The sequence below is a fragment of the Dermacentor albipictus genome, chromosome 5 (genome assembly GCF_038994185.2).
Source record: "Dermacentor albipictus isolate Rhodes 1998 colony chromosome 5, USDA_Dalb.pri_finalv2, whole genome shotgun sequence".
NCBI classification, from domain to species: Eukaryota; Metazoa; Arthropoda; class Arachnida; order Ixodida; family Ixodidae; genus Dermacentor; species Dermacentor albipictus.
The window spans coordinates 63,726,738-63,747,664 of record NC_091825.1 but is presented as its reverse complement, the minus strand read 5'-3'; the positions used below and the strand labels follow the sequence as shown (position 1 = coordinate 63,747,664).

General features: G+C 46.9%; 1 protein-coding gene across 2 annotated transcripts in view; it reads left to right on the top strand.

Moving 5' to 3' along the window:
* Positions 1–20,927, top strand: part of LOC135912364 (uncharacterized) — a 337,983-nt gene that overhangs the window by 36,106 nt on the left and 280,950 nt on the right. For both annotated transcript variants that reach the window (XM_070538422.1, XM_070538423.1), the window contains exons 10-11: positions 3,026–3,105; positions 18,965–19,074. In XM_070538422.1, coding sequence (XP_070394523.1) covers positions 3,026–3,105; positions 18,965–19,074 — 190 coding nt within the window. The remainder of the gene's footprint in view (positions 1–3,025; positions 3,106–18,964; positions 19,075–20,927) is intronic.

The window sequence follows — 20,927 nt, the reverse complement described above, 5'->3', positions numbered from 1 at the left end:
CGCATGCGCCACAGCGTATGCGGCTCTTCAAAATAAACATCTTTCACGTCCACATGGTTCACTGTTTATGTGTTCGCTGGGTATGTGCTGCAATTCGATGACAAAAAAAACAGTAAATTTCTCCGGAAGTGAAATGCAGTTACACCTAGCAAGTCGCAAGTCAGCGAAGAACATGTTCACTGAAGAGCGGCATGTAAATAGTGACATATACCTAATGAACCAAGTTGGTGGGAAATATATTTATTGAGGAACGGCACATATGTTGTGGCACATACCTAGTGGCACGTGCCCATTGACCGAGATTCACATCGAGAAGTGGAACAGATGGACGGATGACCCTTGAAGAGTGCGTGAAGTAGCCTAAGAATGGCGATCGCATTGTAAGGTCTAGTTGAAGGCACGAGAACAATATAATCGTGTGGATATAGCAATATAGGAATTGAACGCGCCCCCCTCCCTACTCTCCTCCCGGAGGATTTAGCCTAACTGAATATGGGGGGGCTTCCTCCCCGCTTTCCTCTCTCGCCTGCGCGAGACTGAGCCGCGATCGCCTACTATAACCTTCCCACGCTTTTGCTTGCACATACAGAGTACGTCGCGCACGGGCGATTTCATGGCCTTGGTACTTTAAATGAAACCTCACGGCGATGCCGACGGTGCCAGCAGAAATGCGCCGGGAGTGTCCACATAAACGTCCTCGCAATTATAGATGGTGGTTAGTTTCCTGCACTTTTCGGAACGGAGGACATGGTGCGTCGTGCCCACACAGAGTGACTAGAGTGGTGATCCACGTTAGGTCGATGCCTCATCAATCGCAGACTAGCAGTATGAGGCTGGAGATGACGGAAAACACTGCACGTACGGACGCATTTCTGCGCTCACAGGGTGCATTGGGCGTTCCGGTATGGTGTCACGTGCTGTTGTATGGTGACCGGCGGCATTCGGCGAGTATTGAACTCCGTCCTATCGCACGCCGTAGCCGTTGGACTAGAGTGCCATGGAGTTTACTTCAGTTACTGGAGGTAACTCTGGCGTGGCGATCGTTCAGCTACCATGGGAATGATCGGCACACTATATGGATTTGAGTGATCTTCGAGCTTGGGGCTTAAAAGGTTCTGGTGGCTTCGCTTACTACGCTTTGTCGCGCCCTAAATTGGCCTAAATTTTAAAGCAATGTATACCTTTTTAACGCATGAGGGATTAGTGCTCTGCAAGCATGCGTAATCCCTGATACTTGACAGTGGTTGCGCTTGTCCATGCGTCCATGGCGTAATGGTTTCGACATCGGGTTTCTGTGCTTCAATAGAGGCGCTGTTTTCTAATCCTGCTGCCTTACAACTTTGAGAATGTTGACCTAATTATTTATGACGCGTTGCGTTCTTGAAGAAATGGTTGCCTTACAACTACATGCACTAGTGTGACAGATCGCTCTAGTACAATTGTATAAAATTTTATGCAGGATGCGTCGCGCGCTAGCTTGACTGGTCGGCAGCTTGCTGGCCTACAGTTCGGATGCACTCAAGAGAGCGTCTCGAGTTTGAGTTTTCGCGAAACGAGAAAGCGATTGTTCGCCGCGAAACAGTCGTATGTGCGGTGAGTGGCAGCAGCCGATCGCCCCGCTGCTGCGGGCAACGCTTAACGCTCCGTTACTGTACAGGGGGCATACTTTCGGCCATCTTGGCGTCGCCGGCGTGAGGTGTCCGAGTTGTATGCTGGGTTGTACCTGTCTTAGTCGTACGTCTGTGGCTTTGCCGGTCGTCTTTCTGGGAAGCTGGAAACTCCGGACTCTATCCGCCCTCATAAAGCGAGCATCGAGAAGCCGTGAACTACTTATAAATGCCGTTCGAGCTAATTTGCCGATTTGTTAATTTATTCAGATTATTGACCAGACTACCGTTCTCACTACCTATCAGCCTTACATGCGTTGCACCCACCTGTTGTTGTTCGGGCCCTTTTTATAAGTTACCCTTGCAAACACACAGCACTTGATTCGTGGTGCGAAGCGTGCGTGAGCTTCTTTGGGCTCCTGTAAAAAAGAAATAGCTTATCCATGCGTAACTGCGCGAAGCATTTCGACGCATCGTCTAAGACGTGACTGAAAAAGGCTTGCCGATCATGCTCGCGTTTATCAACCTACACTATATACACAGGTCACCCGATGCTCTTGAGAGATTTCCTCGTCGTTTTGCTGACCAACACAAGCTTCAGGCCAAACTCCAGTACCTCCTATTGTCTGCCAATTTTTTTCTTTTAAGAAATCGGATGCACCTGAGGAGCGGCCTGTTTTGGGCTGCGCTTGTGGGGTGCATAGCAGGACATTAATGTTTTTCTTTGGGCTCAACGCGTAGGCGGCAGCGGCGCCGTATTTTTGGACGCAGAGGCTCACATTTCAAGAAACGCAGATTTTGAGGTTTACAAAGAAATACTTTGTTATTTGCTAAATACAGAACCTAGCAGGAAGATGGAGGCTTGAAATTATGTTTTCGAACGACGACTGCTGCCGGAGCCACGTTTCGACCAGGCAACTTGGCTTCCTCTCTTCAGGGTTGCCCACACGGAGACAAACTTCTTTGTCAAAAGGTTGGCGCCAGCATATTTCCGTGTTTGATCCATTGTTAACCGCTTTGTTTCTCACGACGCTAACAGTTGCCATGACTGTGGAATGACGACAGTGCCGAGTTATGCCTCCCTGGCAGCACTTAATTCTGACCCTCCAGTTTACTGCTGACCGTGTTGGATCAGAAACGAGCTGAGAAAATTTTCTACATACGATACAGAAAAGGGAACGCGTTAATATATAGTACAAATCCATGAATGATTAATCTCGATGTTTTTAGCAGTAACTGATAACAACCATTTTCGCAAACACTGTTGTTTTCGTAGAATGTGCAATGCACTGGGTGACCAGTAATTTATGCATCTAGCAGCACGAATATTTACTGCTGTTTTTATCTTCTGTATATCAAATGAAGAAGTAAGCAGATTATCATTCAGGATGGCTCTGAATGTGGCATTTGATTTTCAGGCTTTGCGGTAAAGGCAGTCAAGCGGATCAGCACGCCCTTGGCAAGACGGAAGCTGACAGCGGCCAGTCCTCCAGGGACAGTAAGTTCAGCTTTTTTTTTTACTTGAAGTTGTATTTATTTTCATCAGTAGGTACAAACAGTACTACCTACAGGTGACGTTTAATTGCACAATCGGAGTTCCTGAAGTAAAAGCTCTCGGGGGGACCTCCTAAACAGGAAAAAAATTGGGGTTAGTACAATTGTGACAACAGTAGCAGGCTACATCATACAAAGGTTGTGTTAGTCAGGAAAAAAATCTGAATAAAAAGAAGGAAAAGAAAAACAGAGCTCTGAATACAAAAGTGGGGTTGTAGTGTGTGGAACATGCAACGGGGAAAAGTCTTCATAGGGAAGGACAAAAAAAACAAAAAAACAAAGAAAGCGTTTTAATACAAAACTTGATGGTGGTAGCATGGGGAACAAGCAGTGCTGTAAAATATTAGCAGAGACAGAAGAAAATAAAAAATATATATAAAATCAAAATTAGGGACAGTACAATACAAATATATTTATTAATGTTTACATCGCTCAATAAAAATACTAGGAGTTCGCTAACGAGGTAATATAATACGCCTTAGCCTTGCGCTTGAATGCTTCAAATGCACATGATTTGATATCGTACGGCATCGAATTTCACAATGATATGCCTGAAAACATGACAGTAAATTTCCCATAGCTCGAATTTTAAAAAGGAGCAAATTGTGACGTGCGGAAAACCTTTTGTTATTATTATTAGTGAGGTCAGTACAGGTAACACTTTCAATACCTTGATCCGCATTTATGAGGCGGAACATTATAAGCAACAGCTTATGATTGAATTACATGCGCCAGGGAGAAGAACGAAAAATGGGAGCAGAGTAAAACGTAAAAGGTTGAAATGTCATCAATTGTACCGCTTGCTTTTGTAACGCTTCTAGTTGGTGGAGATGAGTGAAGTATATATTACCAAATGATGATATGCAATATGAAAGATGACTGTGAATATACATACGCGTAATACAAAGATAAGAGACTTGGCTCAAAAAGGGAGCGTGGTTCGATAATGGCGTGAATGTCAAAATGAATTTCTGCAACAAGACATTGGGCATGACGGTTGAATTTTAAGTGCACCTCTAAGATAATGCCTAGACATTTGGTTGACCCAGATCTTGCGATTATGTGATTATTAAGTGATACGACTAAGGAATCTACGAATATTATTTTTGAGGAATGAAATACAAGAAATGTTGTCTTCGATGGATTGATATATAACGTGTTTTTCAGGCACCATGCATGAACATTAGCGAGATCAATGTTTAATTTGTTTACTAGTTTGACGGAATTTTCGTCGGATACAAAAATGGTTGTGTCATCAGCATACGTACAGAAGGCAGTGGGCATGCGTTAATATTTGTGGCAAATCAATAATGAACAATAAAAATAACAATGACCCAAGTATTGATCCCTGAGGGACGCCTCTATTAATAACTTTAGGCGAAGAGAAGGAACTATTCACTTGGGACTATTTGTGGCCGGTCTGTTAGGTAGTCACGAATTAATTGCAAAGGCGGGCCAGAAATGCCATAGGATTCTAGTTTGTGTAGGAGGATGAGGTGGTTAATTTTATCGAACGCTTTAGTGAAATCAATAAAGAGAGCACCGATTAATGGGCCTTCGTCTATAACTAATTTAATTTTGTCAGTAAACATAATAAGTGCAAGTTCAGTTGACAAATTCTCTCTAAAACAAAATTGATACGGAGATAGCTTAAATTTGGATGAGCAATTAGTTAAACGCTTGTGAATAAGTTTTTCAATTATCTTGCTAGATAGAAAAAATGCAAATAGGACGATAGTTATTCAAAACACTCACGATTACCCTTTTTAAAAATTGGGATTACCTTAGCCATTTTGAGGCTTTTGGGAAAGACGCCATCTTTAAATAATTTATTTATTACGTCGGCAAGTACCGGTGAAATTTTTTTATGCACGAGCTTAATATTCGACGGTTGGATGAGATCAAGGCCAGGCCCAGTTGTTTTGAGTGATGCTACATATAATACTAGAACCTTCTTGTGAAGTTGTAATGCATAAGAAAAATGAATAGGGACTGCGTGGTTCATGCTGTAGGAAGGGTGGTTCATGCTGTAGATCAACTATGGCACTAAATGGTTACTGAAAGCGTTAGCGATGTCCTTATGGTCAGTTAAATTAACTGAAGTGTAGCTGACGCATGATATGCCATTATCAGTGGTATCAGTGTTTAAATTTTTTAAATAACTTGCCAGTTTCGTCTGGTGTCGTTTCCATTTTGTCTAATCTTGTTTTCGTAGTAATTACGCGTATAACATTTAAGGGTGGCTGCAAGAACATTTGAATATGATTTCAATCGTGAAGGTAATGTGTTATTAAATGGCTGAGCTTTGAGCTTCTTGCGAAGGTTGTCTTTTTTTTTTACTACGGACCGCATGTTTCTGATCCAAGGCTTTCTTGGTGTCTAAACCAGCGCGTCATGGTGAATTTACTCATGCATAAATTAGTGCCCTCTGATATCTTCGCTGAAAAAGATGCAAAAGCTTTCTCTGCGCATTGCACCTGAAACACGTCAGTTCAGTCAGCCGCACGAATTAGGTGAAATAAATTATTTGAATCAAAGAATGACCCGGTGTTTTTTCTAGAGTCTAGATGTTACAGAGCCTACGTTAAAGAATATGGGATAATGGTCTATTATATCGTAGTTTACTAAACCGGCCGTGGTATTATCAGTAGGTAAGCTGGAAAGGATATTATCTATTAGTGTGCTAGAACCGCCTTGTTCACACCTAGTTTGGAGTATGAATTAGCGAAGAAAATCCACAGCTAAGAAAAGTGCTAACGTACTCAGAGCATGACTGACTATTAGGGTCAATTATATTGATGTTAATGTCACCGCAAATTAAAATGTCCTTGTTCTCGTCAATTAACGTGTTCAGTAACTGCTCGAATTCTCTGCAGAATTCAATATAAGAAGACGAAGGTGAGCGATAGATGGACGCAATTATAATATCAGGATTTCTCGGCAACAATTTACTGTTTGACTGAAAGTTACTGTGATCTACTTCTAACCAAACAGATTCGCAGAGAGGTGCTCAAAGTGAGGTCATGACGGCGTTTATATGACAGTATTGAATTTACTAATATGGCCGGAACCGCCCCAACGATTTCCTTTGCGATGACAGTATTCAGAAGTGTAACTGGGAAGACCGTACAGATTTCCCTCATGTGATGACAACCACGCCTCAGACAGGCTAATGAAAAAAAAAGCGTGGTCCAGAATGGAAAGAAACGTGACAAGATCATCGTGGTGCCTACGAATACTGTGGATGTTAAGGTGTACTAAAGATAGCTTGGGCTGATTTCTTTCAGCAGATAATTAGTTTGATGAAGTGAAAAAAGATTCAGCCATGATGAATTTTAAAGATGAGTGAGTGCTAAGAAAACGACATGTGATTACGTGAAGATAGTTAGATCAGTCAGACGGGAGATGCGGTGCACACGGCTGTCTTCTGACTTTCTGGCCTTGATAGCGCAGTTGTCGGTCCACAGAAATTTTCAACCTTTAAAGTTCTAGCGCCTGCGCAAAAAGTCGCTTATTTTCCGGTGTTAGATGATCGTTGACAAAAATAGATGTCGGTGGCTTATGCGAGAGCCCAATAGCGGTCCTATAGTAAGTCGGGCCTTTCGCGCTTTGGATGCAAAGTCAGCCTTTTTCGTCCTAGAGCAGAATCGTTCTATGATGTTAGTTGCCTGTTTAGCAGGTGCGCGGTGAACAATGTCTATATCAGCAGCAGCCACAGGGGAGCCGATCTTTTCGCCTAAGACCTGTACAATTGACAGGCAGTTTTCTCGGTCTGTTTTTGGGATGCCCCTAATTTCCACATTGTTTTGCCGCGAGTACTGCTCTAGGTCACCAACTCTTTGCATAAGGTTGTTGTTACTATCCACGAGGGACTTGTTCTCATCCCTCAGGGATTTGTTTTCTTGCACAAGACTGTCATTCCTGATTTCACAGATTCGTACAAGTCGTTAAAAGCTATCAGGCTTTGGCGCATCTCTGCGACTTCGGAACGGAGCACTTCAATTTCCCTTGCCAGCTCAGCGTTAGTCGGTATCACGGTTAAGTGCACAGAGCAATAAACACAAGCAGTAAAACACAGAGCGAAAAGGCAGCAGTGGTGGTGGCACAGAGGTTATTTGTGAAGGGCCATGAAAAAAATTACTAAAGCACTAACCTGCGCAAGAATTTAGACAATGGTTAGGACCGTCGTTTAGGCCGCAATCACTGCTGCCGAAATGAAGAGCGTCGTCCAGATCCAGCTGCTTAAGAAGGCTTGTCCTCGCCGGCAGCCACCGCACGCAGCGCAGTTGTCTCGACACGTGTCCGCCTTGCAAGTAGGCGCTGTCGAAGTGCTGTACCTTGAGCAAAGATGGCCACGTAATCTGCGCAAGAATTTAGACAATGGTTAGGACCGTAGTTTAGGCCACAACCACTGCTGCCGAAATGAAGAGCGTCGTCCAGATCCAGCTGCTTAAGAAGGCTTGTCCTCGCCGGCAGCCACCGCACGCAGCGCAGTTGTCTCGACACGTGTCCGCCTTGCAAGTAGGCGCTGTCGAAGTGCTGTACCTTGAGCAAAGATGGCCACGTAATCTGCGCAAGAATTTAGACAATGGTTGGGACTGTAGTTTAGGCCGCAATCACTGCTGCCGAAATGAAGAGCGTCGTCCAGATCCAGCTGCTTAAGAAGGCTTGTCCTCGCCGGCAGCCACCGCACGCAGCGCAGTTGTCTCGACACGTGTCCGCCTTGCAAGTAGGCGCTGTCGAAGTGCTGTACCTTGAGCAAAGATGGCCACGTAATCTGCGCAAGAATTTAGACAATGGTTAGGACCGTAGTTTAGGCCACAACCACTGCTGCCGAAATGAAGAGCGTCGTCCAGATCCAGCTGCTTAAGAAGGCTTGTCCTCGCCGGCAGCCACCGCACGCAGCGCAGTTGTCTCGACACGTGTCCGCCTTGCAAGTAGGCGCTGTCGAAGTGCTGTACCTTGAGCAAAGATGGCCACGTAATCTGCGCAAGAATTTAGACAATGGTTAGGACCGTAGTTTAGGCCACAACCACTGCTGCCGAAATGAAGAGCGTCGTCCAGATCCAGCTGCTTAAGAAGGCTTGTCCTCGCCGGCAGCCACCGCACGCAGCGCAGTTGTCTCGACACGTGTCCGCCTTGCAAGTAGGCGCTGTCGAAGTGCTGTACCTTGAGCAAAGATGGCCACGTAATCTGCGCAAGAATTTAGACAATGGTTAGGACCGTAGTTTAGGCCGCAACCACTGCTGCCGAACCACTGTTGCCCGTTTTATCGCGACAGCAATTATATGTACACTCCAAGCGTATTTCTATGATCAGGGTCGCAATGAGGTTCCCTATATATGTAGGTATATGTGTGCCATATGTCATGCAATGCTATATGACATGCGGTGTATGCGGGTTGTATTGCCATACCGGTTGGTCATACCAGGCCTTATATTATTGACAAAATTATTGCTCAAAATATTGAGAATGGCAGCCCACGAACAGATGTCATGAAACAAAACACCAACAGCGCATGTCTCAATTACTTCCGAACAATAACAACTCAAACATGAAAATGATGCATTCTATTGGCGCGTCTGTTCACTGCCCGTTGTGTCGGAGAACGAAGACGTTGACGTTTGAAGCATACCCAATAGGAAACAGAAGCGGTAAAGTCGCTAAGGCGTTGGCTCTAATTAAACGTAAAATTGTCATATGGCAGGATTCAAAGAGAGGACATCTCGCTCAACAGCTCCTTTTTACTTAGTCTACGTTTACTTTTTCATACTGCCAATAGAGGTACGAGTCTTGCGCTTCGTGTAATATTCTAACGTGTTGCTATCGCATTCGTTGCTTCGCCCTTGTGGTGAAACTGTATACATTTTGGAATATGACGGTGCTATGTACGGCTTCGCGTAACGTGGTGGGGCTATAGCGTTTTACAGCCCGTTAAAGAGTCACTGTAAGGGCTTTGGCTATTGTGGGAATATCCAGGAGGCTTTCGGCAACTTGCAAAATAATGGACCACTTTCGACCAGCTTGAGTAGTTTTAAATATCTTTAGTTAGGGACACTCACTAAGACGGAGGGGAGAGGAGCCTTGCTTGCATATGACGTTACGCCGGTCTCTATGGGGCCAATTTCTGGCAGGAGTTCAAGTTGATGTCATATTTCGTTGTTTCAGGAAACTGTGAAAGCATGCGTATAATGCTGGAACAGCAGTTTCTTGCAGCGGTATAAGGAATTTAGTTGAAATACCATAATTAAAACACGTACAATGAGCATCCATCCGTACCAGCCTGCCCTCCGCCACAACCGATTAGGAAGTTGCTGCCGCTCTTTGTTCTCAAATGACGAAGCTTTGACAATGTAATGCTTTAGGGCGCCGAGGGCCGAATTCAACCACATCACCAATTATCTTTGCACCGTATAAAATGGTTTTCTCCGAAAATGCCGGAATCATGCGGTGAGATTCGTACAATGCCTGAAAGATAGGAAAGGACGAGTATTCACTCGTGGATTACAGCGAGATCATTATCCTACCTTCATTTTTGCAGTAACGATCGCAACTAACGTAACCCAATTCCCACCAAATATGAAATCGGTTCCACATCTGAGTTCAGTCAGGAGACTGAGAACGGCTTTACAAGAATTTGAGAAAAGAATATAAGAATGATAATGACGGCTTTATAACGATTGAAGGGTAGAAATTTGGCGTTGCTGGTATCACTTATGACAGGAAAGGCACACAAATGCACACGAAAAGAGGTGGTACACGACGGATACGCCAATTTCAAATGGTGCTATTGGAAACAGGTCGCGAATATAAGCTTGCTTAGAAATTAAACTATAAGTAACTGCGCAGCTAATCCTAAAAATGGCGCTTTCAACCCACAACGGACTAACTGCAGGAGTGTGCGTGCCGTCTGCATATTGGCGAGGGTAAGTGTTTTGTCGCTGGTCGGAATGAGAGCACCGGGAAGATGAATAGCAACAGTTGGTCCTCGTGCACCTGGCCGTTTTTTCCCTTGCCGTCGAGTGAAGTGACGCAAACGGTATTGTCTCAATAACTATAGAAAACGAGGTTAATATTATTCGGAGTTTGTGCCACGTCTGTTTAACTACATGCGGGATAGCATTTTACCTCTTCGTGATAAATTCCTAGGGACCTTTAAAGGCGCAATACGACGAGCCATGCACTCCATGTGACAACTGGAATAGACTAACGATGCCCTTTAAACGTGCAAGTAATTGTTGCCGAAATTATTGGTCAAGGGCAGTTGCTTATGTTCCAGGGATATTACAAACTTAAGTGCGGCGACGTGTAGCGTAGACGGGGCATGCAAAAGGAATGTCGACTCTCTCGTCTTGCGTGATTGTTTGCGCCACACATGTGCATCACATAACGGGTCTGAGTTTGAATCCTTCTAATAAGGAACTGGGCCGTTTTCATTCTTCTTTCTTTAGCAGTCGCTTATGTTTGAGAGAACTTGCAGCGACGTGCTATCCCTGCATTATTACGCGGTGATGCGTCTGTAGCATATTGCTGTGACTGCGTATATATTGTCACAGTCGGCAATGTGGAAAGAAGACGACGCTGACGGTGGTCTTAGCGACGACGAAGAAGTGTTGAGCAGTATCGCTGCTCTACGCTTGTTGGCTGAGCCATTAAAAGCCACTTGTAAATAGACGAACGCTTCTTCCTTCCCGTAACATCATTGGTGGACGTGCGGGGTAATCACTCGAGCAAGACGGAGCTCTGCAGCGGACGTAACCTGGCCGCCATGTCATCCGAAGGAGAGAGTTCAACCGCGGCCCCGTCGTCGCCACCGACGGTCATCCTGGCCCAGCCTCGCGACCCTGGCATGTTTTCCGGGATTGACAACGTGGACGTCGATGACTGGTTAAAGAATTATGAACGGGTCAGCGCACACAACAGGTGGGATAGCACGCTTATGCTGGCTAATATAATATTCTACCTCAAGAAAACAGCACGGGTCTGGTTCGAAACACATGAAGAAGAGATTACTAGTTGAGACCAGTGTAAACAGAAGCTTAGAGATTTGTTCGGCAAACCCGTCGGCCGCCAACGTGCTGCGATGAAGGACCTTGGGACCCGTGTACAGACGTCCACTAAATCTTACGTGGCGTATATCCAGGACGTCCTCGCTCTTTGCCGCAAAGTAGATAACAATATGGCAGAAACAGACAAGGTCAGCCACGTCTTAAAGGGCATCGCGGACGACGCGTTTAACCTGCTTGTTTATAAGAACATCACAACGGTCAACGAGATTATTAATGAATGTCGCCGCTTTGAAGACGCCAAGAGTCGCCGCATAGTTGGACAGTTTACGCGTCTACCTAATACCGCAGCTTCATCGACGTGCGAAGACATTTGTCCACCGCGTGAGCCCACCTCCTCCGAGAACGTCGTACGTATCGTTCGGCGAGAAATCGAAGCAGCGTCTCGTGCCACGCCAGTGACGCAGTGCTTTGACGATTCCCGGCCGCTTGTGTCCCTCATTCAGTCGGTCATTCGCCAAGAACTTGCCAATGTAGGTCTTCCATCCATCTGCTCCGCCAGCCGTCCTGACTTTGCTTCGTCTGCTGCCTCTGCCCCTGCTCCACGTAGCCAATACGGTCCATATCCGAACTATCGCAACCCGGCCGAATGGCGCACCCATGACGATAGACCCATCTGCTTTTACTGTGGACGTGTGGGCCACATCTCTCGCCACTGTCGAAGTTCCTGGCCAGCCCAATCTCGACCAAACTTTCCCGCCTACCGCCGCTCCCCACTGAATCCTCGCCCGCCATCACTCCCCACCGAGGTTGAAGACGCACCTGACAACACTCGAGCGACCGCGACCAGCCGATCGCCATCACCACATAGTCGCCGCTCCCGTTCGCCTCAGCTGCGTCGCTCTCCATCCCCAGCTTACCGTCGCCGCTCTCCGACGGGAAACTAACTGGAGCAGCTCCTGGAGGTGACGCTGCTCTAGAACACCGGCCTGAAATTCCTCTGCTGACCCTGCCTACTAATCGGAACCTTCTGGACGTGGACGTGGATGGTTTTCCCGTTACAGCACTCATCGACACTGGAGCCCAAATTTCCATCATGAGTGCGGAGCTTCGAACGCGCTTGAAAAAAGTACTTACTCCTGCTCCGACTCGACTGCTCCAGGTCGCCGATGGTGGAACTCCGGCTGTGCTTGGAATGTGTACTGCTCGTGTCAGTGTCGCCGGTCGCCACACGTCCGTTTTGTTTAGTGTGCTTGAACGTTGCCCTCACACTGTGATCCTCGGACTCGACTTTTTGTCCGCCCATTCTGCTCTGATTGACTGCTCCGCCGGTGTTGTACAACTTGACCTACCCCTACCTGTTCCCATTGAACTTCCTGCTCGAACTCCAGCTCAGCTTCGTTCCGCAGATTTTATACGCCTGCCATCTCTTGCCGCAACCTTCATTCCTGTTTTAGCCAGCCCACCTGTACCCGACGGAGACTATGTCCTTACTCCCTCGACGTCAGTCCTGCTTTCTTACAATGTCTCCTTCCCACACACCATCGTTTCTGTTGCGGGCAATCAGACATGTCTTCCCATCCTAAATTTCGGACAGAGCCCACAAGTAGTTCCTCGAGGCATGTCTCTTGCCACGTTGTCACCAACGCACGAGTGCCACATTTCTGCTCTATCTGTTGCGCCGTCTTCGACCACTGCTCATTCTGCTCCTTCTGCATCAGCCCCGACCGAGACTTTACACAGATGATTGCACCGGACCTCTCAACCCAACAAGCCGCACAGCTCCGTTGCCTCCTCGAGTCCTACTCCGACATTTTCGATCTGAACGATCGTCCTTTGCGTCAAACCATGGTCGTGACGCATCGGATAAATACCGGCGATGCAGCACCTGTTCGCAGACGCCCATACCGGGTGTCGCCCTCTGAGCGACAAGTTATCCAGAGCGAGGTTGACAAGATGCTTGCCAAAGGGATTATTGAACACTCTTCCAGCCCGTGGGCGTCCCCTGTTGTTCTCGTCAAAAAGAAGGATAACAGCTGGCGATTCTGCGTTGACTATCGTCATCTAAACACAATCACCAAGAAAGATGTATATCCCCTTCCCTGCATTGACGATGCTCTGGATTGTCTCCACGGTGCCACTTATTTTTCATCTATAGACCTTCGCTCTGGATATTGGCAAATTGCCGTGGATGAAATGGACCGTGAAAAGACCGCATTCGTCACACCAGACGGCCTATATCAGTTCCGAGTAATGCCATTTGGCTTGTGCAATGCCCCGGCGACCTTTGTACAGATGATGGAGATGGTCTTGCATGGTTTGAAATGGTCCATCTGTTTGTGCTACTTGGATGACGTTATCGTATTCTCTTCAACTTTTGCGACTCATCTTGAAAGACTTTCATCTGTTCTTTCTGTTTTTCGCACCGCTGGCTTGCAGCTCAACTCCTCCAAGTGCCACTTCGATCACCGCCAAATAACCATGCTCGGGCACCTCGTCGATTCGTCAGGAATTCGCCCCGACCCTGCTAAAGTTCATGCTGTGCAGAATTTCCCCGTGCCAACTTGTGCCAAAGATGTTCGCAGCTTTATGGGCCTTTGCTCTTACTTCCGCAGGTTTGTGGAAAATTTCGCCCATTTTGCCCGGCCCCTAACTGGCCTCCTGAAGAAGGACGTTCCTTTCTGTTGGGGCTCTGAACAAGCGTCTGCTTTCTCGCAGCTCATCACGCTGCTTACCACACCTCCTGTTCTCGCCCATTTTGACCCCTCCGCTCCGACAGAAATCCGCACTGACGCCAGTGGCTACGGCATCAGCGCAGTTTTATCTCAACGCCAATGTGGGCACGACCGCGTTATCGCCTACGCCAGTCGCCTCCTCTCTCCCGCCGAGCGCCATTACTCGATTACTGAGCGCGAGTGCCTCGCCCTCATTTGGGCGGTGGGCAAGTTCTGACCCTACATATATGGTCGACCATTTACAGTTACAACCGACCACCACGCCCTTTGTTGGCTTTCCTCCCTCAAGGATCCCACCGGCCGCCTCGGTCGCTGGGCCCTATGGCTGCAGGAATACACATACACTGTGGTCTACAAGTCGGATCGTCTACATCAGGACGCCGACTGCCTGTCTCGTCATCCCGTCGATGTACCGGACGGTTTAGTGGATGTCGCACCGATCTGCGTTCTTTCGCTCTCAGCCTTGCAAGACATTGGCGCTGAACAACGACGCGACGAGTCGTTACGCCCCATTATCGAACGCCTGCTCTCTGCTCCGTCTGACCCATCCCTTCACATGTTCGTACTACAAAATGGCATCCTGTATCGCCGCAACATGCACGCCGACGGGCCCGAGCTCCTAACAGTCATTCCGTCTCATCTGCAAAAGATTGTACTGCAGCAACTGCACGACGTTCCCACCGCTGGACACCTTGGCGTCACGCGGACCTATGACCGAATTCGGCGACGGTTTTTCTGGCCGCGTCTCAACCGCTCCGTCCGGCGCTATGTTGCCGCGTGTGAGTCGTGTCAACGCCGAAAAAGACCAGCTGTGCCTCCTGCCGGACTGCTGCAGCCTTTGGATATACCGGCCGACCCTTTTTTTCACGTTGGCCTTGATCTCCTCGGACCATTCCCTATATCCAAGGACGGAAATAGGTGGATTGCCGTCGCTACGGACTATACAACTCGCTATGCCATTACTAAAGCCCTATCGACCAGCTGCGCTACAGACGTCGCCGATTTCTGGCTTCACGACATTATCTTGCACCACGGTGCACCTCGTCAACTTCTCACCGATCGTGGCAGATACTTTCTTGCCAAAGTCATAGACGACCTACTTCGATCATGTGCTACTAAACATAAACTTACTACCGCTTAGCATCCTCAAACTAACGGTCTTACCGAACGCCTGAACCGCACATTAACGGACATGCTAGCAATGTATGTTTCCTCCGATCATCGCGACCGGGACATTGCTCTACCATTTGTCACGTTCGCCTACAATTCCTCGCGCCACGACACATCTGGCTATTCACCCTTCTATCTCCTCTTCCGCCGTGAGCCGACTTTGCCTTTCGAGACTCTCCTTTCGACCACACTCGACTCGCCGCCAGAGTACACTCGGGATGTAATAGCCACGGCGACCCAAGCACGCCAGATTGCCCGCATTCGTCTTTCTGCTTCACAGACACGCCAGAAGTGCCGTTACGACCAGCGCCATCACGACGAGAACTACGAACCAGGTGCTCTTGTGCTAGTATGGTATCCAACTCGGCATGTTGGTCTTTCCGAGAAATTCCTCTCGCGATACTGTGGCCCTTACCGCATCCTTCGCCAGGTGACCCCTGCCACGTATGAAGTGTCTCCGCTGAATGCTACGGTGCCTTCACCTCTCTCCGACATCATCCACGTCAGCCGTCTCAAACCTTACCTTTCTCATACCGATGAGCCGCACCAATCAGGTGCTTTTTCCGACGGGGGTAATGTCACAGTCGGCAATGTGGAAAGAAGACGACGCTGACGGTGGTCTTAGCGACGACGAAGAAGTGTTTAGCAGTATCGCTGCTCTACGCTTGTTGGCTCAGCCATTAAAAGCCACTTGTAAATAGACGAACGCTTCTTCCTTCCCGTAACAATATATATAGATATACGCGCACTGGGTAACTGTAGTAAATCCACCTTTACCGAGTGCGCCGAAGAATACACGAGACGCATTCTGGGCTTGCGCGAAGAGTCAGTAAAGTAGGCAGTGTAGACGCTTGAATTTCGCCTACCTCGCTACCCAATAAACCAGCATGCATCGTGTACATTTTAACCGAATTAAGGGACCAAGCTTAGTGCGCCTAGCTCGTTTCCGGTGATTAGCCACGAATGAATCGTGCCAGGTACACGATATTCTCACGTTTTGCTGGCGTCTTAAGTTACGGTGCATGCCGACATAACTCTAAAAGTAGCTGTTAAGTGATATGGTTCTCGTTCGGAAGGTCACAGACACAAGGGTGGGCGCTTACATCCTGGACTTTAGAAATCGGGCCACATTGTCCAATTCATGCGTAAGAACTTAAAATTATTCCTTTTCTTAAAGCCGTTCGCCGCCGGTGTTATAGAATTTCCGACACTTTACACATATGTCTAGCTTCTGGGCATGCTGAAAATGAAAGAAAATGAAATGAAAGAATAGCAGGCGTTTTCCTTTCTTTGACGGCGGCCGTTGTGAGAACAATCTGGGAACTGCGTCGGGCTTCAATTTTTTTTTATTTCCATGGGTTTGCAATATAGTTGGGTCGAATTTATCGTCCGCAAAATTTAGCTGAAATGTGATAGCGCTTTCTAAGTGTTTTGGAGGCGAGAAACATGCTTTACGTATTTGTATTTAATTGAGGGCTGTGCGAATATTCGAAAATTGCTAATAATGTCGATGATATTTTTGATATTCGTATTCTATTCCAAAAGTAGGTATTCAGAGATTATCCATTATCGATTAGGTAGGGATATTCAAACACATCGAATATATTGCTTGTTGATTTGAAAACTGTAACGGTGCTAACACATGCATCCACAAAGTAACAAGGACGCTTGTCTCGCTCGTGTTACTTTGTAGATGCATGTGTTAGCACCGTTACAACTTTCAAATCAAGTATGCACCAACTGGCCCAGAAAGAAGATATAATATTGCTTGTTGTGCGGGAGCAAAGATGGTTCTTAGCGTTTATTTCTGTCTAAGGAAGTGTGTTGGATTTTGTGCAGCATTGGGGGGGGGGGGGGCGCATAAATTCAGTCTTATGAGGAAATCGGGCCTCTAAAACATGCTTAGCCATTGGCCGGTAGGGCTATGCTGAAAAGCCAACCTCTCCGTAGCAAGGGGCACGGTTTTGGGAACAGCGACGGTGCAATCTTTTGGAGGTTCCACCCCCAATCGTGAGCTTATTGCCTGACAGCAAATGTGATTTGGGAAGACTGGTACAAGATGAAATGCCGCCGAGTTTACGGGAAGTTGATGCGGTGCAATGGGGCACAGAATGGCGAGAAAAAAAAAAAGACTAGCAGAGTTTTCCAGAGCCAATATGAGCCAAATCGACGATCTTCTTGTATAACAGGTGACTAGTTATTTTTTTTACCAATGACAATGTAATTGCAATGTTTCAGCATGGTAAAACAAACTTACTATTCAAGAATGCTTGCGTGCAAAACCTTATTATTCGGCGCACGCAGACACGTAAACATACAAAGAGCAAAATTAGTACCAGGCTTCCATGACTGCTCAAGTTCAATGCAGAAAAGCTACGAAGTAAAACGAGACACACAATAATTGAGACGAAGGCCGAGTTAAAGGCACAGCATTTTAAAGTACATATTGGTTAAAAATTTTGCGAACGCGAAAAAACAACCTCTGTATGATGACGCTAAAGGGAAATGCAGCCTAGCTAATGCTTGCTGTACGGAGGGTCCGTTTTCCTCGGGGGATTGTAAACAACGCTGTTCGTCTTCCCGGTGCGAAAATCGGTGACGTAGTTGAGGGGTGCAAAGAAAGGGTCACACAAATTTACGTTGACGTTCACCGCGGTGTGGTATGGAGAGAGCTCTTCAGCAGAAGCGCGGAAGCGTGCGCGCACAAGGCTCGTGCGAACAGTGGAGGCCGACATGCTTTCTTGACTCCGGCATGGCCAATTGACCGGACCGTGAAGGGGCTTGAGCATGGCGCTGTCATTGCTGGAGCCAAACGCGCGTTCCTGCAGTCCTTCTAATCCTCCACTCGGAAGCCGTGCATGCGTTGTGGATAGCAGAACGGCGAGACAGCGCCAACCGGCGCGACGCAATTGCACCCCGAGTGTTCATAATTTTCCGAGTAAAGCTCAAATTTACTACTACTATCGCCGCGAAGGAGGCAGCGTCGAAATGTCACAGTACAAATTCCCATGTGTGAGATTCTGACGATGTGAGCGTGCTACCCTGCGCGTGCCACCGCTGCAACGAAGACACGAAGACGACGACGAACGCGACGAAGGCACGTGCCGGATATTGCAACGGGAGAGGGAAAGGACGTGGAAGAAGAGGTGCACGAGAGTCTCGTGGCTCGATCGTGGAACGCTGAGGCGGCGCCATTGTGGGACGAGCCGGCGGCTCGAGGAAGGCAGCAGAGGCGGATGCGGCAGTGTGTCGGACGGCAGGTCGTAGCTTTTGCCTGCTGTTCTACGTCTATAAAGCTGACCTCACAGCAGCCGTTCTGATCTTGTCCCACGGTCCTGCAGTTCCTTCGTGAGTATCTCGTCCTGCTACGTTGTCTGGCCGCTCGTCTCCAGTGGCCGCAACCACAGCAGACAATGGAAGCCTGCATTGCATTGACCGTGGAACCACTTAGACGTCCGTAGGAAAAAAATGTGCTAATTTATTTTTGACTTAACCTTCAAATGTGTTTGCAGTTGATGCTTTTGAATGCTTATCGAATATGCGTATGCGTGTTTGTGTGTGACAGAGAACGTACGCTACGCGTTTGTTTAGAAGTCTGTTCGTAATGAACCGTTCAAGAACACGCTACGGTTGATAAGCCTAAACCGTGAAAGCCATTTACAACCCGGTGTCCATAGCGTAGTAACTTTAAAACGACTCTCGCAAATGTTGTAAATGGTGTATGCAGTGATCGGAGAACTTGCAATAACAGGAATATTAACCGCTCGCATCTTTCGTCTTTCCTATCGATACATTTCATGAACGTCGTTGTCATCAATAGCAGATCACCATTCGTTAGTTTTTGCTTACGTAAAACTAATTATAGGTTACTTTCTTTGCACGTTTCGAGCAGAAACCCTTCCAGGAGGATCGGGGAGAGAGGACGACAGGACGGGAACGAACAGCGACAGTGCTAGGGGCAGTGGAATGCCGCCGACGACGGCTCATGGCGAAGGACCGGGGGTAAGTGTGACGCGGCCGTTTTGGAAAATAGCGGCACCATATGCTACCAGTGATTGGCTTCACCTGACGCACGTACGTAGATTGATTGTTGAAGCGTGGCTCTCTCGACATTCGAAGTTTTTTTCGCAATATAGGCGTTGATTATGGTTGGAGCGTAAGAGCAAAGTGTGCCAAAATTCCCCCCCCCCCAAAAAAAAAAATATTATAGCGTGTTCCTTTCAGGCAGGATGCTTCAATTTTTGTGTCAAGTAGATTTGCATAGGGCTGTCCCTGCCAGAAAGACCTGAAGGGAGTTGTATGCGAAACAAGCTGGGTTGAGATGTAAGTAGCATCATTCGGGGACGCGAATTTGGGAACCTCTACTTTGAAGGCGCAAATAAAGTAGCGAATAGTCTGTTATTCTTTCTGTCTCTTTCAATGACGAGTTAAAATTTTTGTCGGTGAGCTGTTGCCTCTGGTGTTTTCTTTTGGTGAAACCTTATTTACCGAGCGACATAGAAATTGTAGGAATTACCTGTGTTATTAAATGAGATTCAGCGGCTATTTCCCCCATCATTTTAGGCAGTGCTTTGTGAGTTGAGAGCGTAAGCCGGCCATAGCTCAAGGCATATGCTCTTAGTAGAAATTCTACGACCCGTTCGATACCTTGAAGCAGTTTAATTAAATGTGTTGCTTCAAGCGCAAGAACATTTAACATGCAGCCTTGCAGCAACTGAATGCATTTATGTACAGGGTGATAATTTTTAAGTTTCATGGAAATTTTAAAAATCGTCTATGAAAGATGGCATAAGCGGACATGCACGAGAATTGGAAACACGCGTCCAACTAATTAACAAACATTCACTAGTCTTATTTTGGTTTGATTACTTTACGCCACATATCATAATTTGCTAATTGTAGCCGTTGAGCTTGCAGGACGTGTCCACTTCATTTGAATTTGCAGGATGACATCAGTTTTGGGATGCTATTTCCAAAGTGTGGGACGAGGTACATGTGCGTCCGAGTTACTTTTGTGCTTCAATGCAAAAAATGAAGTATTTTGTTAAGAATAAGTGGAATGACAGTGCATGTTTACGGCTGCTGTCATGGCTGATACCTCCAAACTGGCGTCGTTCTGGAAATGAATTTTAATTGGCTACGCCTTGCAAACTAACCGGCTACAACTCGTAAAAAACAATACGTGCCGCAAGGTAATTATTCGAGAATATAAATTCGTGATTTTTGGTGATTACTTGAAAAGATGTTTTCATTTCTCGTGCAAGTAATGTCCGCCACTCTGAATAATCTAGGTGGAGGACTAGAATTGTTATCCGAACCGGCTGTCTTTAAAGATTGCGTAAAATTTAAAGATTATCACCCCGAGTACATGTCTAACATAAACGAATGTATGTGCTGCAAAATACTGTGAAATAGGCGCGCGCATTGAACAATTACTGACGTTTGGACGCTTCATTACGGTGGGGAGGTCGGCCAAAGCCTCAAACCGCTTCGTACGTGTCTGTGAAAAACAGTGCTCTCCGATCGCCGTGATCGCATATCTTTTTGAAGAGAAGTGGGACGGCGACAGTTAGATCAATGCAGGAGAAATGTTGCTCACGTGATCTGCAGCACACGAGTCCCAAGTACCTGTGCATACCTACCTATACCACAGGTACCGTGAACCTTTCTTAAATTATGGTACCACATATGATTTCAGCAGTTTCATTTCATTTATTTCACCTTAAAGGCCCAAAGGCATTAGTTCAATGGCGTAAGTAAAAAAATGTCACCCTAGAGCGAATGGCTATAGACCCACGAGGATTTCGAAATGCCAGTGAAGGTGCTTTGAAACATATTGATTCACAGAGAAGTTC